Source organism: Carcharodon carcharias, chromosome 6, assembly GCF_017639515.1.
Source record: "Carcharodon carcharias isolate sCarCar2 chromosome 6, sCarCar2.pri, whole genome shotgun sequence".
Taxonomy (NCBI): Eukaryota; Metazoa; Chordata; class Chondrichthyes; order Lamniformes; family Lamnidae; genus Carcharodon; species Carcharodon carcharias.
In genome coordinates this window covers 172,297,603-172,323,718 of record NC_054472.1, presented here as the reverse complement: position 1 = coordinate 172,323,718, position 26,116 = coordinate 172,297,603, and the positions used below count along the sequence as shown (strand labels likewise).

General features: G+C 43.1%; 1 protein-coding gene across 1 annotated transcript in view; it reads right to left on the bottom strand.

Annotated features, from left to right (window-relative positions):
• vapal (VAMP (vesicle-associated membrane protein)-associated protein A, like) overlaps positions 1-26,116 on the bottom strand; it is a 110,535-nt gene that overhangs the window by 12,786 nt on the left and 71,633 nt on the right. The window contains exon 3 of the mRNA XM_041190008.1: positions 11,391-11,494. Coding sequence (XP_041045942.1) covers positions 11,391-11,494 — 104 coding nt within the window. The remainder of the gene's footprint in view (positions 1-11,390; positions 11,495-26,116) is intronic.

The following is a 26,116-nucleotide window of genomic DNA, read 5'->3' as shown; positions in this document are numbered from 1 at the left end:
GAAATCAAAAAAGTCTGTGTAATCAACTTTCACTTGGATATAGAAAACAATATGCAAAATTTGTCAGCAGAAACTGTAGCAACAGTGAAGGATTCACATTTAAACCATTCAATAACCTATTCCCAAGGACACTTGGCATGCAAACTAACGACAGTTCAATAGTGCATTGCACAAGCTTTAAATTACAAAGAAAAAAATAAAGGCCACTCTTCTATGGTGAAAGTGGAGATTTGCCAAATATCTGGAGAACCTCATCCCGAAACGTGCAGCACTGAACATGGAATTCCAGGCTCGCTTTTTGATAAACTTGTAATATTTACAAATCATGAACAATACTTTTTGAATTTAGGAAACTGATGAAAGAAATGCCTAGTCCAATGCAAACGGTATGGTTTTCGTATGATGTAATTACATAACAAATTGAATAAGCTTCAAGTTTTCTTGGTAAATCAGTTAACTACACTATATGAAATATACCCCAGCATGTAATTTATTTAAAATATGAAACATATCTTAAAAAACCTTGGGTTCAACTCAGTCTGATACAGGTTTTTAGATTTTGTACAACTGTGTCACAAGTCTGCACATCAATTTATGTTCCCAAAGTAGAATTTACCACCAACATGCAGGCAATGGGCTACAAGAAATGTTGCCCCCTAGGCTGCGCGGGTATACAGCAAACTGAAAATCCCTGCACAGGCTGCACACAAGCTGACTGTTCTAAATTACTACAGAGATGAAAAAATTTAAAGGGGCCACGCAATTAATTCTGTTAAAACCTTCTGCACTCCACAAAAAAACTAGTCTCTCCAAGGCTGCTACAATACCTTTCAATGAATCATACAATTGTACAGCACAAAAGGAAGTCATTCATCTCAGTAAGTCTGTGCCAGCTTTTTCAACAAACAATCCAGTTGGTTCCATTCCCTGACGCTTGCCCCTGCCCCATAGCCCCAGAATTATTTCTCCTTCAAGTATTTATTCAATTTTGTTTGGAAACTGTGCCCACGACCCTATCAGGCAGTCCATTACAAATCACAGGCACCCAGTGAAAAGGTTTTTCCTCATGTTGCCTTATCTTAAATTTGCTCCCTCTAGTTATCAACCCTTCAGTGACTGGAAACACCTTCCCTTTGTTTATTCTATCTAACCCTTTATAAGTATTCAGTTTATCATGAACTAAATAATAGACAGAGGACATGAAAACTACAAGTAAGTAATAATTGGAATATTAAACCCTGGAAGGCTGTACTCCCTATTCTAGTGCCAATTTAGTTTCAAGTTAGTATTGTGCAAGCTTTTACTCTAAATGTTTCTTCTGACACCAAAGATACCAAAAACTCACTGGATATAATCTAGTGTAATAAGCTAATTCTCACAAGAATCAAAATATCCAATGGTGGCATTGGAAGCACTGTGCCATATATGATTACACAGCCCAAAATTTCTGAAGTTACTGCAAGGCAATAATCTTTTGTTGAGCTTTCCTTCCTTATCTTTGAAATGGCCATGGGCATGAAAAGACAATCTGAAGACTTGTGCTCCAAATCTAGCTGTACTCCTAACCAAGGTACAATGCAATTACATTGCTAGCATCTACCTAACAATGTGGAAATTTACCCAGATTATGTCCCATCCGCAAAAAAAAAACACAAATCTAATCTGGACAACTAGCACCACCTGCCAGTCTACTCTCAATTAACAAAGCTGATGTAAAGTGTCGCTGACAACACTATTAAGCTGCACTTGCACAGCAATAGCATGCTTGCCGGTGCTCAGCTGGATTCCATCAGGCACTCAACTCCAAACCTCATTACAACCTTGGTTCAAAAACATGGACAGAAGAACTGAATTCTAAATGTGGGGCGAGGAAAAATGCTCGACATGAAGCCTACATTTTGAGTGAGTGCGCCATCAAGCAGCTTGAGTTAAGTTATTGGAAATGACATAGGGCTGTGGACAGAGCTGTAAACAAACACTGAGGGGTGAGGGTTCAGGTGAAGGGAGATTTAAAAATCCAAAGAGAAAGGTTGAGGCATCGGAGCAGTGTAGCAATGTGGTTAAAGATGAGCAGAATGGGACAGGAAGGACAGAGAGTTTAACAAAAATAGTACAATAAGAAAGATAATTGCAGGAAATAGAGGTAAAAAAAGTTAAACTTAGCTCTTTATCTGAATGCATGAACTCTCGGCAATAAGATAGATGGCACAAATAGAGGTATATGGTTAAAACCTAATCACCATCATAGCGATATGGTTACAAGGTGTTCAAAGTGAGGAAATAAATATTCCAGGGTACACAATATTTTGGAAAGACAGATGAAATGGCAAAGGAGGTGGGGTAGCCCTGATAGCAAAGGATTTCATAACAACTTTGGAGAGAAAGGGTCTGGCCTCAGGAGATTATGAAGTAGAATAAGTATGGGTAGAAATTAGAAATAGCAAGAGTCAGAAATCACTGGTATGAGTAGCTTATAGGCCCCCCGCCCCCTCCAACAGTAGTTATAAAGCATTGGACAGAGCATTAAACAAGAAATCATTGGAACTTGTTAGAAAGGCAATGTAATAACTGTGTGGGACTTTAATCTTCATATAGACTGAGACAATCAAATTGGTAAGAGTGGTCTAGAAGATAAGTTTATGGAATTTTTTGTGACAGTTTTTTGGACCAATATATTTTGGAACCAACTGGGGATTTTTTTTTAAAAATTCATTCACGGGACGTGGGCTTCGCTGGCTGGGCCAACATTTATTGCCCATCCCTACTGCCATCTTAGATCTAGTATTGTGTAATGAAACAGGGTTAATTAATAATATTGTAGTAAAAGATCCATGAGGAAATAGTGATCATAATAACATTGAATTCCAAGTTAAATTTGAAGTGACAAACAAGAATCTTAAACTTAAACAAAGTCAATTGCATAGGTTTGAGTGCAGAGCTGGCTAATGTCCAACAAAAATATTAGATTAAAAGAAGAGGCTTACAATATTGCAAAAACAGTAACAAGTCTGAGAATTGGAACTGTTTTAGAAACCAGCAAAGGGCAACCAAGAAGATGATAAAAAGGGAAAAACAGAATGAGAGTAAACTAGCTAGTAACATAAAAACAGATTGTAAGAGCTCTTATGAGTATATAAGGAAGAGAGTTATTAAAGTTAACGTTGGTCTGTTAGAATCAGAGACATTAGAAATTATCTTGGGGAAACGAGGAAATGACAGAAGTCCGTCTTCACAGTGGAAGCTCACCCCACAGCTTACCCTTCCACCTAGCTTGATGTCATCAAACTTGGATACATCACTCTGTTTCTTCATCTAAGTAATTAATATAGATTGTAAATAGTTGAGATCCCAGCACTGACCCTTTATTGCAAGAGGATTTGAGTGCAGGAATAAAGAAGTCTTACTAGAGATGTACTAGATTTTGGTGAGACCACGTCTAGAGTAGTGTGTGCAATTTTGGTCTCCACATTTAACAAAAGACGCATTTGCATTGGAGGCAGTACAGCAAAGGTTCACTAAATTAGTCCCTGGGTGAAGGAACTGTCCTATGGCAAGAGGCCTTATGGTCTACGCCTGCTCCTATTTCTTGTGAATCGGGGATAACCTCCCCACTGGTTGGAGTCATACCTAGCATAAAGGAAGATGGTTGCGGTTGTTGGGAGACTAATCAGCCACAGAACCTTGTTGCAGGAGTTCTTCAGATTCCTGCTTCATCAGTGACCTTCCCTCCATCATTCGGTCGAAAGTGGGATGTTCACTGATGAGCACCAATTGTGACCCCTAAGATAATGAAGCAACTAGTATCAATAAGTAGCCAGACCTACACAATGGTCAGGTTGGGTTGATAAGTGACAAGTGACATTCACACAAGACAAGTGCCAAGAAATGACTGCCTCCAACAAGAGAGATGTTCAACAGCATCACCATCACTGAATCTCCCAGTATCAACATCCTCGGGTTGACCACTGAATTGGACCAGCTATACAAATATGTGGCTACAAGAGCAAGTCAGAAGCTGGGAATGCTGCAGCGAGTAGCTCACCTCCAGACTCACCAAAACCTGCCTAACATCAATACACAAGTCAGAAATGTGATAGAAAACTCTTTGCCTGTCTGGATGAATGCAGCTCCAATAACACTCAAGAGGTTCAATACCATCCAGGAACTAGGGGTAGTTTAAGAAAGTTATAATTTGAGAGTGTTCGGAATGAGTTTTAGCTTTAAGTTTAATTTGTATTTCTGTGTTAAGAAAGGGAGAACTTGAGTTTTAGTATCACTAAAAGATGCCTGCATTTTAATGAGGTTTGCGACTCTTGAAGGGGAGTTAAAACAAACACAAGGTAGAAAAAACAGTGCTGTTGCCTAGCAACAGGGGTCCAAGAGAGAAAGACCTCACGTGGACACAAAGAAACCAAAGCAGTTCTAATTCATTTGGTCATTTTGCTCTCAGGTGAAGGGAGCAGTTTAAGTCTCCCTCTCACTGACATACTAGCAGACTGCTGAGGAGGATAAGTCTAAGAATCTTAGATGAGTTGCTCTAAAGTTAAAGTAACAGTGAATGTCAAGTGAGTTCTGGATCTCAAAGTAGATACCAAGTCATCAGCAATCTACTGGGAGAGGGAACTGCAGGGGGCAGGTCTCAAAGGAAAAAGAAAAAGGCCCAAGAAGCCTGTTAGGTGAAGTTAAGAGTGAGGAGCAGAGAAAGGCTTCAAGCTTAAAGGGAGAAAGCTATAGGACGCAGGCTTGAAGCAAAATAGGCTTGCGAGAAGCCATAAGATCCAAGACGACAGCCGTAGGTCTGTAACATGGTTATGGGTATGTGATGCAGTAGTATTCTGTTGGCATGGCCGAGCATTTAAGGAAGAGTGCATGGAAAACAAAGCTTGAATGCACTTGGCAATCCAGGAGAGATAAAAATCAGAAGGAGGGTTCGAAACTCTGGAGGTTGACCCTTGCAGAAGGCATCTGAGAGAAAGCGTCGTTTGGGAGAAGATTGCAAAGCGAGTTCTTCGAGACTGGAGATTAGTTCCACCCGGGGATCTGGCTTGTCCAGTATTAACATCAGCTGGAATCATCATAATCTTTACTGGCACCCCATCCACCTCAACCACATAGTGACAGCAGTGTGTACCATCTACAAGGTGCACTGCAGCAACTGCAAAGACTCCTTTGACAGCACATTCCATACCTGTGACCCCTACCACCTAGAAGCACATGAGTAGCAGAAGCACGGGGACACCATCACCTGCAATTTCTCCTTCAAGCCACACACTATGCTGGCTTGAAAATATATCACTATTTCCTTACTGTGGCTGGTCAAAATCCTGGAACTCCCTCCCTTACAGCACTATTGGTGTGCCTACACTACAAGGGCTGTAGTGTTTCTAGGTGGCTTACCACTTTTCAAGGACAATTAGAGATGGGGAATAAATACTCACCTTGCCTGCGATGTTGCTTGGCCTAAATAGCCAAGTGGTTATGGTACTAGGTTTGTAACCCTAAGATCAAGAGTTTAAATCTCACAATGGCAAAACTATGAAAACAATGTAACTTCATCTGAATACAGATGGAAACGGGTTTGTACTCGAAAGAGTTACAAACAAATCAATTGCCTGCGATGTTCGCATCCCATGAATGAATCAACTAAGAGAATGTACATGCCAAGAGAATTAATACTCCTTTAAATATTTTTCTTGGGTGCAGCACCTCATCACCCCCTATGGTTCTCCAGATGCCTACGTTTTCTTAATTCATTCATGGGATGCGGGCATTGCTGGCAAGGCTAGCATTTATGCCCAACCCTAATTGCCCTCAAGATGGTGGTGGTGAGCTGCCTTCTTGAAGCACTGCAGTCCATCTGGTGTAGGTACACCCACAGTTCTGTGAGGGAGGTAGTTCCAGGGTTTTGACAGAGCGACAGTGAAGGAACGGCGATATATTTCCAAGTCAGGATGGTGAGTGGCTTGGAGGGGAACTTCCAGGCAGTGGTTTTCCCATGCATCAGCTGCACTTGTCCTTTGACATGGTAGTGGTCGTGGGTTTGGAAGGTGCTGCCTAAGGAGCCTTAGTGAGTTCCTGCAGTGCATCTTGTAGATGGTACACACTGCTGCTACTGTGTGTCAGTGGTGGAGGGAGTGAACTGCCCAATATCTAGGTAGTTTGTAGTATGCCATGGAACAAAATCATACATTTCACTTATTGGTTACATCACATATTCTCACATGATCACCCAAGACTCTGAAAGGCTACAGAATAAACACTTCACTAAATTGTGGCTTAGGCTGCAACAGCCAAATTGATGGAATAGCAAATGGAGGAGTAAACAGAAGCATGACATGCAACATTTGCAAAACATGCTGGTTAACGAACCTTCCACAGGGCCAGAACTTTACGTTCGCTGCCCGCAATCGGCTCCACACTGAAATTTTACGCTCCGCCCAGTGTAAAACATGACAGTGGCAACTGCGAGATGGAGCGGGTGGGGGAGGGGGTGGGATCTCAACGTCCACCGGGTACAGTGGCAACCCGGCGGCCGATTCAAAAGCTGCCGCAGCAGCCATGTGAAGGCTACCAGTGAAGCACTTCGTCATGGAGCTCATTACTGGTGAACACAAAAGGCGGGAGGACAGGATGGCGGGGCAATTGGCCTCACGTTTTTCTGATGAGTGTCTCGCTGCCCTCCTGGAGGAGGTCACAGTGCAGAGAGAGATCCTTGTCCCCGGAGACAGGAGGAGGCGGCCCCCCCAACTCACCAAAAATGCCTGGGAGGTGGTGGCATCCAGGGTGAGTTCCCATGATGTGGTGAGGCGCACGTGGGTGCAGTCCTGTAAGCAGTTCAATGACCTCCTGTGATCGGGAAGGGTGAGTACTGCATTGCCATGGGTCACTTAGCACAGCAGCTAGGTGCCCATCCCTCATTGGTGAGCAGGGAGGTCCAAAGCGACCTCATGGCGCACGAGCTGCTTGTCATCTCTGCGGGATCCTCTCAGGAGCGCTCCGGTTCATGGCAGCAGCTCCTCCGCCCCTCTGCCAGTGACCATGGAATCCAATGAGGCTGCGGCGACTGGGGAGATGCCAGCCATGGCACTGGCTGCTCCCTCCCAGGCAGGGCCAGTACAGGCTCCATGGGCCAGAGGATGTCCGCCAAGGTCATCAAGGCCAACAGGACAGCAGAGTCAAGGGGGTAGCACCTAAATGCAGCACCAACAAAAACTTAAAGCACCTTAACACGGGCTTATCACTGGTGATATCTTTCCCCCAGTACTTTTACGTTAAATGTTATTTTGTGTGATGGACAACACCGATCAATTTCATTTGTATTATGTATGTCAGGCGCCACATCATTAAATGTGTTTCTGCTCAAGCCTCTGGGTACTTCATTAGTTCTGCAGGTGCAGGGTAACCCATGATGTTATGAGTGACTTGTATGTCATTGAACTTTATTGAAATGGCACATGGCGCATGTTGTTCACCAAGAAAATGTTGCTGTCAGGTATCGAGTATGGAGCCTGCAGCCCTGGAATGTGGTGGTGGCTCTTATTTGGTAGGCTAACTAAGGAGCGTTGGATCAAAGCATCCTGGGTGTCCTTGCCTCCCTGGAGGTTGCCCAGGTCAGCGTCTATTCTCGCAGCATTCTCCTGACTGTGCTCGTCCTTTGACTTACTACTGGACTCACCATCTGTTGCCAGAGCAGCTGTGTCAACACCTTCTTCCTCCACTGCATTCCCCCATTTCCAGTGCCAGATCCACTATCAGTGACACATGATCTGGGGTGTAATGCAGTGTGCCCCCTGAACGGTCCAGGCATCAGAAGCACATCTTGAGAAGACCTCTGGATCTCTCTGCCATCGCCCTTGTGGAGGCATAGCTCCTATTGTACCGCTGTTCGGCCTCTGTTCTTGGACAGCAGAGAGGCGTCATGAGCCACCTTTTGAGGGAATAGCTCTCGTCAACCAGCAACCATCCATCCAGTTGTGCTGGAGCACTGAAGAGCCTCGGCACCTACAAGTGTCATGGGAACCTCTTGGGTACCTTGCACTGACTTGCAGAATCTGCATCCTATGGTCAAACACCATCTGCATGTTCATCGAGTGGATCGTTTCCTGTTGGCTAAGGCACCGTGCTCACCTGCTGGCACCTTGATGGCCACACGTGTGCAGTCGATTGCACCCTTGATGTGAAGGAAGCCAGCAATCGCTGTGAAGCCTCTGGCTCGGTGTGCCTGTCCGCCCTTATCCGCGCAAAAGTGAATGAAGGTCAATACATGTCTGAACAGAGTATCTGTCACCAGCTTGACAAAACCGTGGACAGCTGATTGGGAGGCACCACAAAGATCACCCACTGGCCCCTGGAAAGAGCCGGAGGCATAAAAGTTGAGGGCCACTGTGACCTTCAGAGCCACTGGCATGGGGGTAGCTCAGGGCCGATCATCTGACAGATGGATGCCACTGTCTCCCTTCAGAGCCGAAGCCTCCTTCGGCATTGCACCTCAGACATATTGAGGTAGCTGCATCGCCGCCTGTAAGCCCTGGTAGGATAGTAGCATCTTCTGTGTCCCCTTCTGCCTTGGACCTCTTGTTGGTCCTGCACCCCATATGCCTGCGCCTGTCCTCCCACAGGTCACACCTCTGGAGGCCGAATAGGACCCCTGGCCTCCTCCCCCTTTTGGCCCTCTCTTCCTATTCAGAGGAGCTGCCTCCAGCAGAGACCACAATCCTCATTCCCAGGGTCTGATACCTGGAAGGACCCAAGTGGTACGACTCATCCGGCGTCCTGAACTGAAGCCTCTTATTTCTGTCAAAGCAGCTCTGAAGCGAAATGAAGATGTCCTGTTCACACAAGCAAGCAGCAGCAACTTATAAACTAAAGTACAAACAACTCGCATTAGCAAGCCCATTCACCCCCTTTTATCACGCCCGTGGATGAGGTTTTTAAAAATATGGCCTACCTGTCTGCCCGTTGTGCCCATGCGACGCCCTGAAAATCACACGGGCTATGTAAATGCCGAGATAATTGGTGCCTCGAGGGCCTTAACTGGCCCGTTAATTAATGGCAAGAGCGCTTCCATGTTCATTGCTTGCCCACCTAGCGAAATATCGTAAGGGTGCACGGTGAGATCTTCACGTGTCATATTACACTCGGGCATTTCGGGAGGCCAGGAGTGCTTTCCCCACACCCATATGAATTCCTTGCACTGAAACGTACCATCCTACTCCTCCCCATAGAGAGAGTCCTCCATTCCCTCCCAGTACTCTCGTGCCCATATTCATGGGTCCTCAGCAGTAGCCTGACCCCTGAATTGACTCCCGCCACAAGTAGTGAGATCATTTTCACCAGCGTCAGGCAGAAGATATTGTTCGAATGCACTGTGAGCCTAATTAAAATATCCAGGCTTTTAGATTCCAGGGGTGTCAGTGGCTTTCCATCTCTTGCATGCTTAATTCCCATCTGGAGTGAAAAGTGGCCCATTTGTCCCTGGATAGACTGTCAAAACTGACCAATATTATCTCAGAATACAGAAGCCACATACACAGTGAAACTTGCCATGAATTCCACTGTGATAATCTACAACCTAGTAGATGCTGAAATTAGAATTACGATACTGTCATCTACTTGGATTAAGATAGAAAAGATGATGAATGGGACATTTCTGTACATTGGGGGCAACACAGTTTGCTACTAATATGTTCCTTGAAAAGCTAGTCGTAAGTATTAAAAGGTCCAGTGATTTTGGCTTTATGGTCCCTGAAAATGGACACCATCCTGTGAGGAAGAAATCATTCAGCAGAGTAGCATACATAGCAAACTTTTCAGCCATAATCTGTTTGATGCATTGGTAATGATATCGAAAGATACAAAGGGATTAAATACTGAAGACCAGGAGGATAAGCAAAATTGTTCATTAGAAGATCAGACTGTAAGTATCATCAGAAAGAATATAAAAATTCTTTTGGCTATGGAGGAGATGACAATACTTGAGACTAAACAGATCAGCTTGGTAACATTACTCAGAGACTAAGCAATCTTAAGTGCTTTCTTTAAATCAGTTTTCATATGAAGATTGAACGAATTTCTCAACTTGTCTTTTTAGTTCAGACATTTATTATATTCACATTATAATGCCTTTTTTTTCCCCCATAAGTAGGAAACTCAGAGCACCTAAACCAAATCTAAGGATACTTCCAAGAAAATTACTAAGTAAACAACAAAGTTATGGTTGGTATTTTGGTATTTTCCAAGGGTAGGAAAATTGCAATTGTCATCCTTAACCTAAAAAGGAATGAACCTAAAATTTCAAACTGATGAGTCTAAATCTTCTAGTGTGGAAAAACATGGACGCTTTTTTTTTTAAAAGGAATGCCACTGAACATTCCGGAAAGAATGCAGGTCTCATTCAACATGGATTGACTGGATTCGAACTACCAAAATTAATTAATAATTATCCAGTAATTTAGTTCGATTTTCAGAAGCTTCTATTAAATTGTACTTTGGAGTCTTTTAAAAGCCAAGTTAAAAAGTGGTCTGCCAATAGAAAACAATTGCTCTGAACAATGACCAATGAAACTATAAATGGATCTGTCTTCATTCCCATTCTTAGAGAAGGCAAATTCTAACATTGTTAGAAATGATGATCGATTTTTTAAAAATTAATTCATGGATGTGGGCATCGCTGGCTAGGCCAGCATTTGTTGCCCATCCCGAATTGTCCTCGAGAAGGTGGTGATGAGCTGCCTTCCTGAACCACTGCAGTCCATGTGGTGCAGGTACATCCACAGTGCTGTTAGGGAGTTCCAGGATTTTGACCCAACGACAATGAAGGAACAGCAATATATTTCCAAGTCAGGATAGCGTGTGGCTTGGAGGAGAACTTCCAGATGGTGGTGTTCCCATCTATCGGCTGCCCTTGTCCATGTAGATGGTAGCTGTCGTGGGTTTGGAAGGTGCTGTCTAAGGAGCCTTGGTGAGTTTCTGCAGTACATCTTGAAGAACAGTTTTTAGCATTCAAGGTGATCTTGACAAATTAAGTTAGATGTGCCAAGAAATGACATGAATTTTAATGAGAGCATAAATATATTGTATATTGAAACATACATCAGCTGGGAGGCTGGAAATGAGCAAGGCCATGAGTTTTTGTTAAATGCTCCATCTACTGAGCTAGCTGGAAGCTTCAGAATCTTTCCTAATGAAGATTATGGGCTTAAATTTGGGAATTGGGAAGGATTTGTAAAAATAAATCACTAAATATAATTAGCCAAACTTTCTGAAGTACTCAAAACAGAAGCTGAGCAAGCTACTTTAAATAAGTTTTACAAATCAGCAGTGCTGGCCATTGTAGCAAATGCAGTAAGTAATTTTGCTCTCAAGTCCTTTTGATAAAATGTAATACTTACTACTGCTTCCATGTCTGCAACGCCAGGAGGAGCATAGACTGTCTGTACCATAAATTTGTGTTTGCTTTTCTCATTGGGGTCATAGTCAAACGGCTGTAACATTACTGGAGAGGGAAAATAGAAGTGTTAGTTTTGAGAAGGCCAAGGGTTGGTCCTTAAAGTTAACATTTGAAAACCTTAAGTGCATGAAGTAACTATGCCCCCACCTTCCAAGTTAGCTTGAAGTACTATTTGGGCAAATAGTTATGATAGCTGAAGTAGCTGCCAGGTTCTGGTATTGTCATTAAGTCACCAGTCTGGATACCTGTAAGTGGTGTATTGATGCCCTTCATCCAAAAATATACCAACATTAGTGCTGAGTCCACAAAGAGCTGGTAGTAGGAATCAGATGAGGTTTTGTGAACAACTACAACCCAGTACTTTTAAGTTTCAATTCTAATTTTCTGCCAGGCTTAAACAAGTAAAAGGTTGAAACCAGCATTCAAGCTGGTTACACAGTGCCATCCAGTGGCAAGCAACAATCTGAAGATCAAAAATACACATGAAACATTTTCTTTGCTGGTTCGAAATAAGTAAAGTGTCTCAGACTTTACAATATCCATGGAATAGAAGACCACTGGAAGATGTCTGACTGACACACACACACACACACACACACTCATATATAATGGCAAAAGGCATGTTCAACTTTCCATATGCAGAAGGACCCTCACAACAAATGGTGAATCCGTCAGTTTTCCTTAGAGTTGTGACTGATGCCATGCACTTCAGCATTTTGTGTTCTTATTTCAGATTTTAAGTTTCTCATCATCAGCCTTAGATTAACTGCTAATTTCTCAATAACACATTTTAATACAACGGTTTGGAAATTTATACCAATGCACATTGAACTTAATTACAATTCTACATTCAGAAAGGACAAATTTTGTCTTCTCCATATGGAAAACCTGATTTTCACAAAAATTAGAACCAAACTGACACAAAACTAGTAAACTCAAAGGTTGGACACAAAACACAAGTGTAGGTTAGTAAATAGTAATGAGAGGACAAAGTTTCAAACTAAGTGAAGATTTAAGAGAGGTGATGCGGAAAGAGGACTCGTAGGAAGAAAAGAGGAGGATTCGGGAAGCTCATGTGGAAGTGAGCTTGTGAAGATCTGTAGGTCATTAAAAAATACACATGGGCAAAAGTTAAATCATCAACAGTTACAAATATATTGAACGTGTTACTTTTGTATGATCTAAAGCCCTCAATCATTCAACAATTGTATTCTCTATTGCTACTACCAACGTTTCTTTTACTAAATCGGTTTGATAGTTTTTAGCTTAAACCACAATAGTCTGTGAGAATGTTTATTCGCCTGCTTTCCAAAGAACAGAAGATCATAAGAGTACTTGGATCATATTCAGAAAGTTAACAAGTGATAAATGTTGCTTTTTGATACCAATACAACACCATATTGTGAGATACTGTGCATGTTAAATTACACTAGTTCATAGAGATTCACTTACAGCAGTGGTCTTTGGCACAGAGCAGGAGACAAATATCTAAGTAAAGCTTAACATACCAGTCTGTCTTATTAATTAAGGGCTATAATTATAATAGAAGGGTTTATTGATGGTACTAAGTTACAGTCTGTCTGGACTGAGCTATAAAATGAAGGATGTTTTTAGGAGATCAGAAGTACTATATAGACCAATAAATGAGGGATCAACATTCAAGGATGATATCTGTAAGCAATTTAAGGATTGCTTTTCATATATCAAATGTATAATAAGGGTATCAGCTGTGATTGAGATGACAAAGGTTTATAGCCAACAAAGGAAGAATGAAAAGCAATATTTGTTTCAGGGTAAACAAGCAGGACAAAAAAGCAACATGAAGATACAAGAACAGTTGGGAAATAATGTCCATAAACTAATTAGGTTCACAAGAAAAAATTGTTAAGATAAAGGTTCCAGACTTTAAGTACATGAGTACACAAAGAGGGGATATAGCCACTTAAGATAAAGGGGCACCATTTTACAGTTGATTAGAAAGGAATGGTAGAAATGCTCAATAAGTGTTTTGGTTCAGGTTTTTAAAGAAAATACGAAAGTAAAATTGAGGCTGCATGAATAGCAAAGGAGGTAGAAGTGAAATATTCAAAATGGTGCTACATTAAAAAAATTAAAGCAACCACAAGTGCAAGTACCCAGCCCCAGATGGCTCTCATCCCAGAATATTAGAGGGTCAGGAGGCCATAATAGATGTACTAACCAAAATTTTCCAAAAAGTGCATAGGCAGTAAATGTTGCCCCAAGTGCAAAAGAAAAAGCCAGGAAATTACAGGTCAGATACTCTCTTACCTTAGCTGTGACAAAATTTCCAGAACCTACATTGCAGAGAGAAATTAGAGAGCACTTAAATAAGGCTTAGTCAGGAACTGGGTCGATGTGTTTGAACATGACTAGTCAAGCTTGACAAATTGAACTTTTGTAAAGAAGCTGTTTATGAAGAGACACAAAGTCCTCCTTACTAACATCTGGGGCTTGTGCCAAAATTGGGGCAGCCGTCTCACACAGACTAGTCAAGCTCACAGAACCATACCTTCCCTAACAGCACTGTAGGTGTACCTACATCAAAGGGAGTGCAGCAGTTCAAGGCAGCAGCTCACCACCACTTTCTCAAGGCAATTAGGAATGGGCAATAAATGCTGGCCAAGCCTGCAATGCTCACATCCCGTAAAATAAAAAAAAGTGGTTATGAATTTGAGTCTGTCACATGTAAGCACTCCAGCTTAATGGTGTAAATCACTCCCTTCAGCAACCAGAAATCTTCTAAAGATGAAAATTCCTGCTACCCTATATATGAACTATAGGAATGTTATGGCACAGAAAGGGGCCATTCAGTTCATTGTGTCTGCACTGGCCGAGGGAGAAAATATAAAAAGCTATCTGGAAAAACTCAGCAGGTCTGGCAGCATCGGCGGAGAAGAAAAGAGTTGACGTTTCGAGTCCTCGTGACCCTTCGACAGAACTTGAGTTCGAGTCCCAGAAAGAGCTGAAATATAAGCTGGTTTAAGGTGTGTGTGGGGGGGGTGGAGAGATAGAGAGAGAGAGAGGCGGAGGGGGGGGTGTGGTTGTAGGGACAAACAAGCAGTGATAGAAGCAGATCATCAAAAGATGTCAACGACAATAGTACAATAGAACACATAGGTGTTAAAGTTAAAGTTGGTGATATTATCTAAACGAATATGCTAATTAAGAATGGACGGTAAGGCACTCAAGGTATAGCTCTAGTAGGGTTTTTTTTAAAAAAATGGAAATAGGTGGGAAAAGGAAAATCTTTATAATTTATTGGAAAAAAAAGGAAGGGGGAAACAGAAAGGGGGTGGGGATGGGGGAGGGAGCTCACGACCTAAAGTTGTTGAATTCATTATTCAGTCCGGAAGGCTGTAAAGTCCCTAGTCGGAAGATGAGGTGTTGTTCCTCCAGTTTGCGTTGGGCTTCACTGAAACAATGCAGCAAGCCAAGGACAGACATGTGGGCAAGAGAGTAGGGTGGAGTGTTAAAATGGCAAGCGACAGGGAGGTTTGGGTCATTCTTGCGGACAGACCGCAGGTGTTCTGCAAAGCGGTCGCCCAGTTTACGTTTGGCCTCTCCAATGTAGAGGAGACCACATTGGGAGCAACGAATGCAGTAGACTAAGTTGGGGGAAATGCAAGTGAAATGCTGCTTCACTTGAAAGGAGTGTTTGGGTCCTTGGACGGTGAGGAGAGAGGAAGTGAAGGGGCAGGTGTTGCATCTTTTGCGTGGGCATGGGGTGGTGCCATAGGAGGGGGTTGAGGAGTAGGGGGTGATGGAGGAGTGGACCAGGGTGTCCCGGAGGGAGCGATCCCTACGGAATGCCGATAAGGGGGGTGAAGGGAAAATGTGTTTGGTGGTGGCATCATGCTGGAGTTGGCGGAAATGGCGGAGGATGATCCTCTGAATGCGGAGGCTGGTGGGGTGACAAGTGAGGACAAGGGGGACCCTATCATGTTTCTGGGAGGGAGGAGAAGGCGTGAGGGCGGATGCGCGGGAGATGGGCCGGACACGGTTGAGGGCCCTGTCAACGACCGTGGGTGGAAAACCTCGGTTAAGGAAGAAGGAGGACATGTCAGAGGAACTGTTTTTGAATGTAGCATCATCGGAACAGATACGACGGTGGCGAAGGAACTGAGAGAATGGGATGGAGTCCTTACAGGAAGCGGGGTGTGAGGAGCTGTAGTCGAGGTAGCTGTGGGAGTCGGTGGGTTTGTAATGGATATTGGTGGACAGTCTATCACCAGAGATTGAGACAGAGAGGTCAAGGAAGGGAAGGGAAATGTCAGAGATGGACCATGTGAAAATGATGGAGGGGTGGAGATTGGAAGCAAAATTAATAAACTTTTCCAAGTCCCGAAGAGAGCATGAAGCGGCACCGAAGTAATCATCGATGTACCGGAGAAAGAGTTGCGGAAGGGGGCCGGAGTAGGACTGCAACAAGGAATGTTCCACATACCCCATAAAGAGACAGGCATAGCTGGGGCCCATGCGGGTACCCATAGCCACACCTTTTATTTGGAGGAAGTGAGAGGAGTTGAAGGAGAAATTGTTCAGCGTGAGAACAAGTTCAGCCAGACGGAGGAGAGTAGTGGTGGATGGGGATTGTTCGGGCCTCTGTTCGAGGAAGAAGCTAAGGGCCCTCAGACCATCCTGGTGGGGGATGGAGGTGTAGAGGGATTGGACATCCATGGTGAAGAGGAAGCAGTTGGGGCCAGGGAACTGGAAATTGCTGATGTGACGTAAGGTGTCAGAGGAATCACGGATGTAGGTGGGAAGGGACTGGACAAGGGGAGAGAGAAGGGAGTCAAGATAACGAGAAATGAGTTCTGTGGGGCAGGAGCAAGCTGAGACGATCGGTCTACCGGGGCAGTTCTGTTTGTGGATTTTGGGTAGGAGATAGAAGCGGGCCGTCCGAGGTTGGGCGACTATCAGGTTGGAAGCTGTGGGAGGGAGATCTCCAGAGGAGATGAGGTCAGTGACAGTCCTGGAAACAATGGCTTGATGTTCAGTGGTGGGGTCATGGTCCAGGGAGAGGTAGGAGGAAGTGTCTGCGAGTTGACGCTCAGCCTCCGCGAGGTAGAGGTCAGTGCGCCAGACAACAACAGCACCACCCTTGTCAGCGGGTTTGATGACAATGTCAGGGTTGGACCTGAGAGATTGGAGTGCAGTAAGTTCAGAGAGAGACAGGTTAGAATGGGTGAGAGGAGCAGAGAAATTGAGACGACTAATGTCGCGCCGACAGTTCTCAATGAAAAGATCGAGAGAAGGTAAGAATCCAGAGGGAGGGGTCCAGGTGGAGGGAGAATATTGGAGATGGGTAAAAGGATCCATTGAACTGGGAAAGGACTCCTGCCCAAAGAAGTGAGCCCGGAGACGAAGACGGCGGAAGAAGAGTTCAGTATCATGCCGAGCCCGAAATTCATTGAGGTCAGGGCGTAAGGGTATGAAACTAAGTCCTTTGCTGAGCACTGAACGTTCAGCATCGGAGAGGGGAAGGTCAGGGGGTATAGTGAATACACGGCTGAGGTTGGGATTGGAAGAAAGGGTGGGGACGGAGGGACAGGCAGGGGTGGAGGGTCCTAGATGGGTGTTGGTGTCGATGAGTTGTTGGAGCTTGCATTCCTTAGCACTTGAGAGAAAGAGAAAAAGTTTCTTGTTGAGGCGTCGGATGAGCCGAAGGATAAAATGAAACTGGGGGCACGCGCAGCTTTGAAAAAGGGTACGGCGGTGCTGCTGGAGGGAGAGGTCGAGTGTGTTCATATGGCGGCGCATGGCACTGAGTGTGGATTTCAGAATGTGACGGGAACAGCAGTCCGAGAAACGTTTTATGTCCCGGAGATACCTGTAATCCTGGGTGGGTTCGAAACATGAGGGGTGGAATTTCAGTTGAAATCCACGTGGGGTAAGTCGGAGACGGAGACAGTCACTGAGAAAGGAGATATGGCTGTGAAAGCGGGTTTTAGTAAACACCTTGTCAAACACTAGGAGGGAAATGGAAAGCAAGGAAGGTGAGCAAGACAACAGAGAGATACGGAAATCTTGTCGCAGAGAGGAACAGAACTTCTTCAAGGAGGTAGGCATTTCTTGAAGAGCAGTGGCAGTCAATTAAACACAGAGATAAAAACAAAAAAAACTATCTGCCCATTCTAATCCCACCTTCAGACACCTGATCCGTAGACTTGCAGGATACAACACTTCAGCTGCAGATCCAGGAGCTTTGTAAATGAGTTCAGGGCCCTGTCTCCACCACCAAACCAAGCTGCAAATTCCAGACACCCATCACCCTCTGGGTGAAGAACATTTTCCTCATGTCTCCTCTAATCCTTCTAGCAATCACCTTAAGTATGTGCCACCTGGTAATTGGCCTCTCTGCTAAGGGAAACGGATCTTTCCTGTCCACTCTACCTAGGCCCCTCATAATCTTGTACACCTCAATTAAGGTGTACTGAATGTGGTAGCAGGATGCATGAGTTTAATAATAAAACTTATTTGCGATATAGACCGAATCTCCATGCCTTGAGCACAGGCATTCCTTTAACAAAAACACAAACACTCAGCAGGACAAGCAGTATGAATGGAGAGGCAGATAATTTCAGGTTTTAGGCATGATAAACACCATTTTCACAGGATCACAATCACACAGTGCAGAAGAGGCCCTTCAGTCCATTGAGTCTGCACCAGCACGTGAGAGACACCTGGCCTACGTACCTAATTTAAAAAGGAAAAGAACAAAGAGGTGGGTCAGAGAATACTGCACCCCTGCTCCTCTCAGCCCAGGCATATAATCCTCTTCTTGCTTTATTGCTACTTTAGTTGCTGCTCATCAACAATATACTGAGTCAAAATCCTGGAACTCCCTTCCGAGCAGCAGTGTGTGTATCTACACCACATGGACTGCAGGGGCTCAAGAAGGCAGCTCACCACCACCTTCTCAAGGGAAACTTGGGATGGGCAATAAATGCTGGCCCAGCCAGCGACACCCATATCTGTAATGAATTAAAAAAAAAACTCCCCCAGTTGTAGATCAAAAACTTTATAACTGACCTGCTGTGCGTTTACAGCATTTCCTGTTTATCTTTCAGATTTACAACACCTGCAGTAACTGCTTTTTGTATTCCTTTAAGCTTTCTGAAGGTGGACTGAATTAACGCTGGCCATGATCTGGTTTATTTCATAAGCTACTTTATTTGACAACTGGTAAAACATATGAAGTATGATGAAAATGACAGCATAATCAGTCCAACTTCTGAATGCGTATCTTACACATTTAAGTAACATACTTATTCACACCAACCCCCTCCACCTCTCTGTCTCTCTATCTCTCCGCCCCCCACACACACACCTTAAACCAGCTTATATTTCAGCTCTTTCCTGGACTCGAACTCAAGTTCTGTCGAAGGGTCATGAGGACTCGAAACGTCAACTCTTTTCTTCTCCGCTGATGCTGCCAGACCTGCTGAGTTTTTCCAGGTAATTCTGTTTTTGTTTTGGATTTCCAGCATCCGCAGTTATTTTGTTTTTATACTTATTCCATGCCAACTTGGTGAATTTTACACTTTAAATAAAAACGCCAACTCCTTCTCCAGGGCAAGACATTCCAACCTGCTTCTGCCTGAGCCCTGATTGCAGCCTTTTAGCTGCCTTGCTTGGCTGATTTTGAATGTCTATATAGATTCTTAAAAATCCCCATAAGACTCAGATCACAGAAATATCGTGAACATGAAAATGCAAAACGTCTACTAAATAACCAGGCATGAATGACAAACAGGTTTAATTGATCTGTGCGGAACAGCTGCTTATCCAGCATTTAAACCTTGAGATTCTTTACACCCTAATCAAATAATCAGGTTCTTAAATCATCTAGAACTATTGCCAGAAATTGGTCTCCAATGAATGGTAAAGACCTTCATAGTAACACATTCACTTTCCCAGGCCAAGCTGCCACATGACCTCATGCTACACAGGCATTTCTCTACAAATATGCCAGCAGCTTAAGATCTCTTGTTCTTCTGCCTCACCTGGATTCTGTGTCTTGGTCTCATCAGCTTCAAATTCATGCAGTTCGCTCCTCTTCTAATCTACACAGTTCTTATTCTTTCCTTAACTCAGGTTCACTTTCTCAACTAGAACTTCAACTACTAAAATATTCACTCCAGCTGAAACCTACTCCCCTTTTTTCTTCCGCCATCAAATTTGGCAACTCAATAACTGCTTCTTTTGATTTGGGTTACATTTTTAGTTCCTGTTCCACTCACTTTTAAATATTTTGTATTACCTTCATCACTGACGTAACTCAGATACTTGTCACTGATTGTTGCAAATTCACTTAAGCAGCTACTCTAATCAGGTTCAGTGTCAGTCAACACTAAGAAATTTGTCAATTCAGATGCTAAATGTCTCCCAAATGATCATAAATTAACAGATCAATGCTTGGCATCTTGCAGAACAAGTATTCCACAATTAAATCAGCTCTCCTGCATATAGATGACCAACTCAGCATGGGGCTGGTGAGGAAACTATTCCCTTTCAAGCAAATTACTGCCCAAAATACCAAAAAACACATTTAAGTTCCAATTACAGTCTTTCACATGGGGAAAAAAAACCCATTAGGTTCCTGAACTATGACCATATAAAAGACTGATGGAAATGAAGGCAAGTGATCTTGATGGGAATGTAGCTGGTCGGATACAAAGCGGAGTACCAATAAATGGATGTCTTTGGGTTGGAGATAATCACAAGTGAGCATAACCACCTTAATTCATTCATCCAGAAGTGTTCTCCAGCATCAAAACGATGTGGCACTGAACTAGTTGTCCCCTTCACCGCTTGCGCGGCATTCTTTTCACGCGTTCCAGCTAACCCTTGACCCCATCCGACCCAGTGTAGAAACACACTCTGGGAAGCTTCTTAGTCAAACAAACTTTACTTCGACAAGAGGTCTGTGGATACTTGTATCTAGCCAGCCCCTCAAACAACCATTTTCTAGGAAACTCCTCCCCTGGAATTTATTCCCCCACGCTAGCTACACATTGGTTAAACAAATCATGTGGCCCCCTATTCAGTCAAATTGATCTTAAAGTGTCAGCCATCTCACCCATCTGAGCCCAAACTACCCTACCCAAAATCCAGCACAGCCTCGGGCCCGAAGTTACCAGTTTTGAGACACTGTACCTGGCACTTTACATGTTAAATTTAGTCAGTCATTGTTCTGTTGACCTATACCTTCAATCTGACTTAATCCTTTAATTTCTGAGCTGCCTCATTTATTCCACTGACCCTAACTCATGAACAGGTCTAAGGCCGTCACTTTCGGCCCTGAAATGCACCCGGGCTACCTTAGGTTACCCTGAAAGGGCAAAGTATCTCAAAAATTTGAGCAACAGGTGAAGTTACTGTTTCATGCTGCTACGATACAGTAGCAACACAAGTGGTATTTGCCACGAACAGGATGCTGCCATCAAGCCAAAAAGACATTCTGTCTATCACACAAATGAGTAATGTGATATACAAATTTCAGTGCCAGTGCAATGCTCGGTATGTAGATTGCACATCCCAAAGACTGGCGGATCATATCAAACAGCATGTCCCAGCTGCTGCTCGCAATGAGCAGAATAAAGGCCGTACCCAACCAGCCAGTGCTTGCAAAACTCCAAACAGTGTCCAACACGAGTTGTGATTCCACGATTGGATGACGTTTGCTAAATAATTCTCAGTGCCTTGAGAATTACACTGACAACCAATTTAAGATTGTCAGTTGGACTCACAGTGTGGCACATGTGTGTGTGCTGGAAGTTACATATATTAGTACTGAAGGCCCTGTTCTTGGCAAACAGATAGAACATGTACACACATTGTGCCTGTTTCAGCTGAACAAAGTAAGTGACAGCCATTCGCTGACTCATTCCTCAGGACAATGCCTTGACCAATTAGGGTCAAAGTGCTTGGTTTAAATTTCAAACAATGCTTTGCAGTTAACTGTTAGTGACCATCAACTGGTGCATTCTCCATGGCAACACCTCTACCAGAGTCCACTTGCCAACCAATCAGCACTTTATTCTCAGATTATAAATTGCTGTTTTCACCTTGTATTGGTATTCTTGAAGCATCCAAAAAGCTTCAACATGTTTCTTTTTTCAGCAATGGCCTTAATTTAGTATTGCCTCCACTTTAATCACTGATTATAATACAAAATAGAAACAGCAATGATTCGAACACCATGCTGATTCTTTCCACTCAGCACCACTGTCACCCTTCATCCCACCACATCCCTCAACTCCTCCAACCAGGACAGAATATTCCCTCCTGTCGAGAAATTTATTGAATATTTTAGAAATCTTATGAAGAAAGCTTCCATAACAGCTTGCTGTCTGGAAAACACAAGACAGGACAGTTATCTCTGTCAAGGATATGTTTCAAACACAGACATTCCTGATGAGGTTGGATCTCATGACCTATGCATAAACCAACTGTCTAAGTGAAAAGGTTAAAAAAAGGCTTGAGAGGACAAGAAATGACATCCAAGAGGGAAGAGTTTTGTTCGTAGTGATCTATGCTGGCTCTATGCAGATCTATGCAGTCCTCACCAAGCAGAAAAAGACCAGGAAGGGGCATCCTAACAACTCAGCCAGTGCAACTTGACAAAGAACAAAGAGAGAAGAGGCCCAGGCAAATAAACAAACAAGAGAATGCCACCTTCAGCTGTAGAAATCAACTACATCCACTCGTCTTATTCTCCAGGATCGGTAACCGCTTTCACCTGTCACGCATTGCATGCTTTTTCTATCCATTTAGCTTATGCACCACATTTAAACCGTTGCTTCATAATAAACTACTTAATAAATTACTTTATCATACAAATTCAACCCCCTTTTTTGGGTAATCTGAGATTCCTAAGCCCAAACCTTATACTCCTGATAAATAATTGTGTTATTTTACATTAAATAAAAGACTAATGGACCTATAGTTGACTGCATGTTTATCACCTCTTCTGAATACAAGTACCACAGTCACTCAGTTTCTAATCTACTGATAACTGCCAGTTTCAATCAATTTCCTCATGACATCCAGGTCTCAAATCTCTTCACTGATCTCTCTCAGCGATCATTCTACCTTTTTTAGGATTTCCAATTTATTTATATCAAAGTGATAACTTTTACTAGGGTGAGTTTGTTTGGGAAAGAGGTATTGCTCCCATATAGCCCTCATGAATATTGCAAGGAAATCATTTATAACATTATTTTGTGCTAATTCTGAGTTTTAAGCCTGTTACTCATATAATGGTTTTCATCTCTTCTCTGACTGTCCAGTTGCACTTGTAGTATTGCAGTTACATTTATCTACTCACGATTTGATTTTTCTTCAGTACCTTTTTGTTGCCGCTCACAATACTTTCAAAGTGCTTCTTCATTCTCATGAGGATATCTTCCCTTTTCTTTTCAGGGTTAGTAGAGGTTAATTTCCGCTTATTAATTTTCATTTCTATGTTTAACCATTTTCGGTCACGTTTGTTTGGTCTGAGCCTGTTGAATATTTTCAACACCTATTTGTCCGGCATTATACCTTTAAAGGCATTCCACCTCCTGTTTCCTGGAGTCTTGTTAAGCAGCCTCCAATCATTTATTTTAGTTGTTTTATCAATTTAATTGGGATAAGCCTTTTTAAAACGTTATATATCTGGCTTCCAGTGTTGGGGTATTTCCAACTTCTGGAACTGTAACTCCTGTCCCGAGGGGTCCTACAACTTTCATTCTTTTAATACTTTGTCTTTCTTATTAATGGGTGGCTGGAAAGACAATGTCCATCTCAAGCCTAAGGACATTAAATTATTGAATGAATACAGTGAAGCTTTAATAGAATGACAGCAACTATCAGGTGCTATAGTTATTTACAGACATTCAAAATATTGTTTGCTGTCCCTGCAATCTGTGCTAAACAGAAGGTTCGGGACTCTGGGTTCGAACAGAAGCTTCCTGATTTGCAAATCAGTAACTAGAGGCAGAGATTCATGATACCATAAGGGTCAAGAAGAAAGAAGTTGACAGTTTTATTTTAAACACAAGAAGGATTGTTGTGAGAATACAGTCTGCCTTGCCATAAATTTGATGCACCAACTATTTAAAAAGGAAATCAGATATTAGAAAAGTATAAATGGAGGGAGAAAGCAGGAAAATTAGATGAAAGTGGATAATTCCAGTTGACTAACTAGGGGAGAGTAGGAGTTTTGGGGCAAGACGGGGGGCACACCAAAGGAGAGAATAGGAATGGCAGCAAAAAAGACAACAAGTACATTTATATAAAAACAAAAAAACTGCGGATGCTGGAAATCCAAAACAAAAACAGAATTACCTGGAAAAACTCAGCAGGTCTGGCAGCATCGGCGGAGAAGAAAAGAGTTGACGTTTCGAGTCCTCATGACCCTTCGACAGAAGGGTCATGAGGACTCGAAACGTCAACTCTTTTCTTCTCCGCCGATGCTGCCAGACCTGCTGAGTTTTTCCAGGTAATTCTGTTTTTGTTAAGTACATTTATATAGTGCCTTTGCCTTTCATGACATCAAGACATACAAAACTACTTCAGTCAACTAAGTTGTTTTGAACTCTCACTGTTGCAATGAAATCAAGAAATACTATTGTAGCTGCTGCTTTGGGGAAATGGTACTAAGTTTAATTGTAAATAAGTGCTTCCCTAAAAAATAAATATCATATTCCAGGGCACAATTATGTGGGTGTTTCTTTATTATGAGCATCCTAGCCAAGTCTCGCTGACATCTGCACATTAAAGCAGCACTCCATGCACAGAGTGCATGACTGTCACACATATCTTGGTGTAACTTTGCAAATACGAATGCAAGATTAGCTTTTACTCACCCAACTGGAATGCTGGGTTTTGGATTTCCTGAGTGTAAGCATATAACTTAATGGCTAGTCCCAAGAGAATTTATGTATCTGTCATCTCTACGAGATTGTCTGCGTATGCCCAGTTGCAGAAATTTCACTCGTCTGTAGTAATCACATGACTGTTAAATATTTATCATATGGCTGCATCTACCAAGGAAACACAAGCCACCCAAGTAACTCCCCCAATTTACTACAACAAAAACAGAAATACCTGGAAAAAACTCAGTAGGTCTGGCAGCATCGGCGGGGAAGAGCAAAGTTGACGTTTCGAGTCCCCGAAGGGTCATGAGGACTCGAAACGTCAACTTTGCTCCTCTCCGTCAATGCTGCCAGACCTGTTGAATTTTTCCAGGTATTTCTGTTTCTGTTTTGGATTTCCAGCAGTTTTTTGTTTTTACCCCCAATTTACTATTTCACACTCAGCTGGGCCTATTCCACCTGCAGCATTAGGTTCTACTCTCCCTGGCCTCCTGCTGCGAGTCTCATGCTCCTCAACCTTCCAAACCTTCAATAGTCCAACAAACGGAGTGCAAGAAAATATGAAAAGAAAACAGATACAAAGGTAACTGAAGTTTTTGGAGACTAGAGAGGAATGAAACAGGCAGAAAAAATTAAGCCGAAAGTTACAAGTGTTTTATTCTGCAGCAGTAATGCCACTGAAAGTCAAGCAATTTACAATAAGCTAGCTGAAAAGGAACAGGCCTGAGGGAAAACAGTGTCGGGAGATCCACAGGCAAAAACAGTGGCTGGAAGACAGTGGGAGTCAGGGAGAGAGAGTCTGAAGGAAAACAATGTCAGGGCCCAGCAGTTGACAGGAATACAGAGAACTCGAGCTTGGAGGAAAACAGTGCCAAAAGCCACAGGTAAAAGTGGGGATTAACTGAGAGACTGAGAGCAGCATGAGGAACAAATCAGTCAAAAAAAAAATCAAGGAGTGACAACACAGGGTAGATGATTGGTAGCAGAGCACAACATGCTGAGGGGCGAATAGCTGAAGGAATTTGGGGGCAGAGTAGCAGAGCAGGGTTAATCCTGAGCCTCAGGTGCAAGGTGAAAAGAAAACAAATTATCAGTGAGAAGATTTAAGCAAGCTATTAATAAGAACACATGAAACATTAATTAAAATTAAAAGTTAAAATCTACATAGTACCTTGTTTAAAAAGGAATAAAGATTTTTCTTTTAGTCCACGGATTGGCAGCTAAGACCTGTTGCTTCCATTTCCTGCACCATGTGGGAACGTCAGGATACGTCACGTGGCTTGGTGGGCCACACGTGTAGGAAGTGTCTCCAGCTTCTTCAACTCGAGCTCTGTATTCCTGAACTCAAGGGGCTGCTGGAGTCACTGCAGCACTGCCCCCCAACAACTAATGAATCAGTATTTCTCCATGTTGAACCATTTGGAAGAAGCACTGAGGTGGCAAAGCTCTGGGTGGGGGACTTCAATGTCCATCGCCAAGAGTGGCTCAGTAGCACAAGAACATACGAATTAGGAGCAGGAGTAGGCCATTCGAGCCCTTGAGCCTGCTCTGCCATTCAATAAGATCATGGCTAATCTGAATGTAACCTCAACGCCACATTCCTGCCTACCCCTGAAAAACTTTCACCCCTTGTTAATCAAGAATTTATCTAGCTCTGCCTTATAGATATTCAAAACCTCTGCTTCAGTTGCCCTTTCAGGAAGAAAATTCCAAAGACACACAAAAAAAGATTCCCCCTATCTCTGCCTTAAATGAGTGACCCCTAGGTCTAGTTTTTCCAACA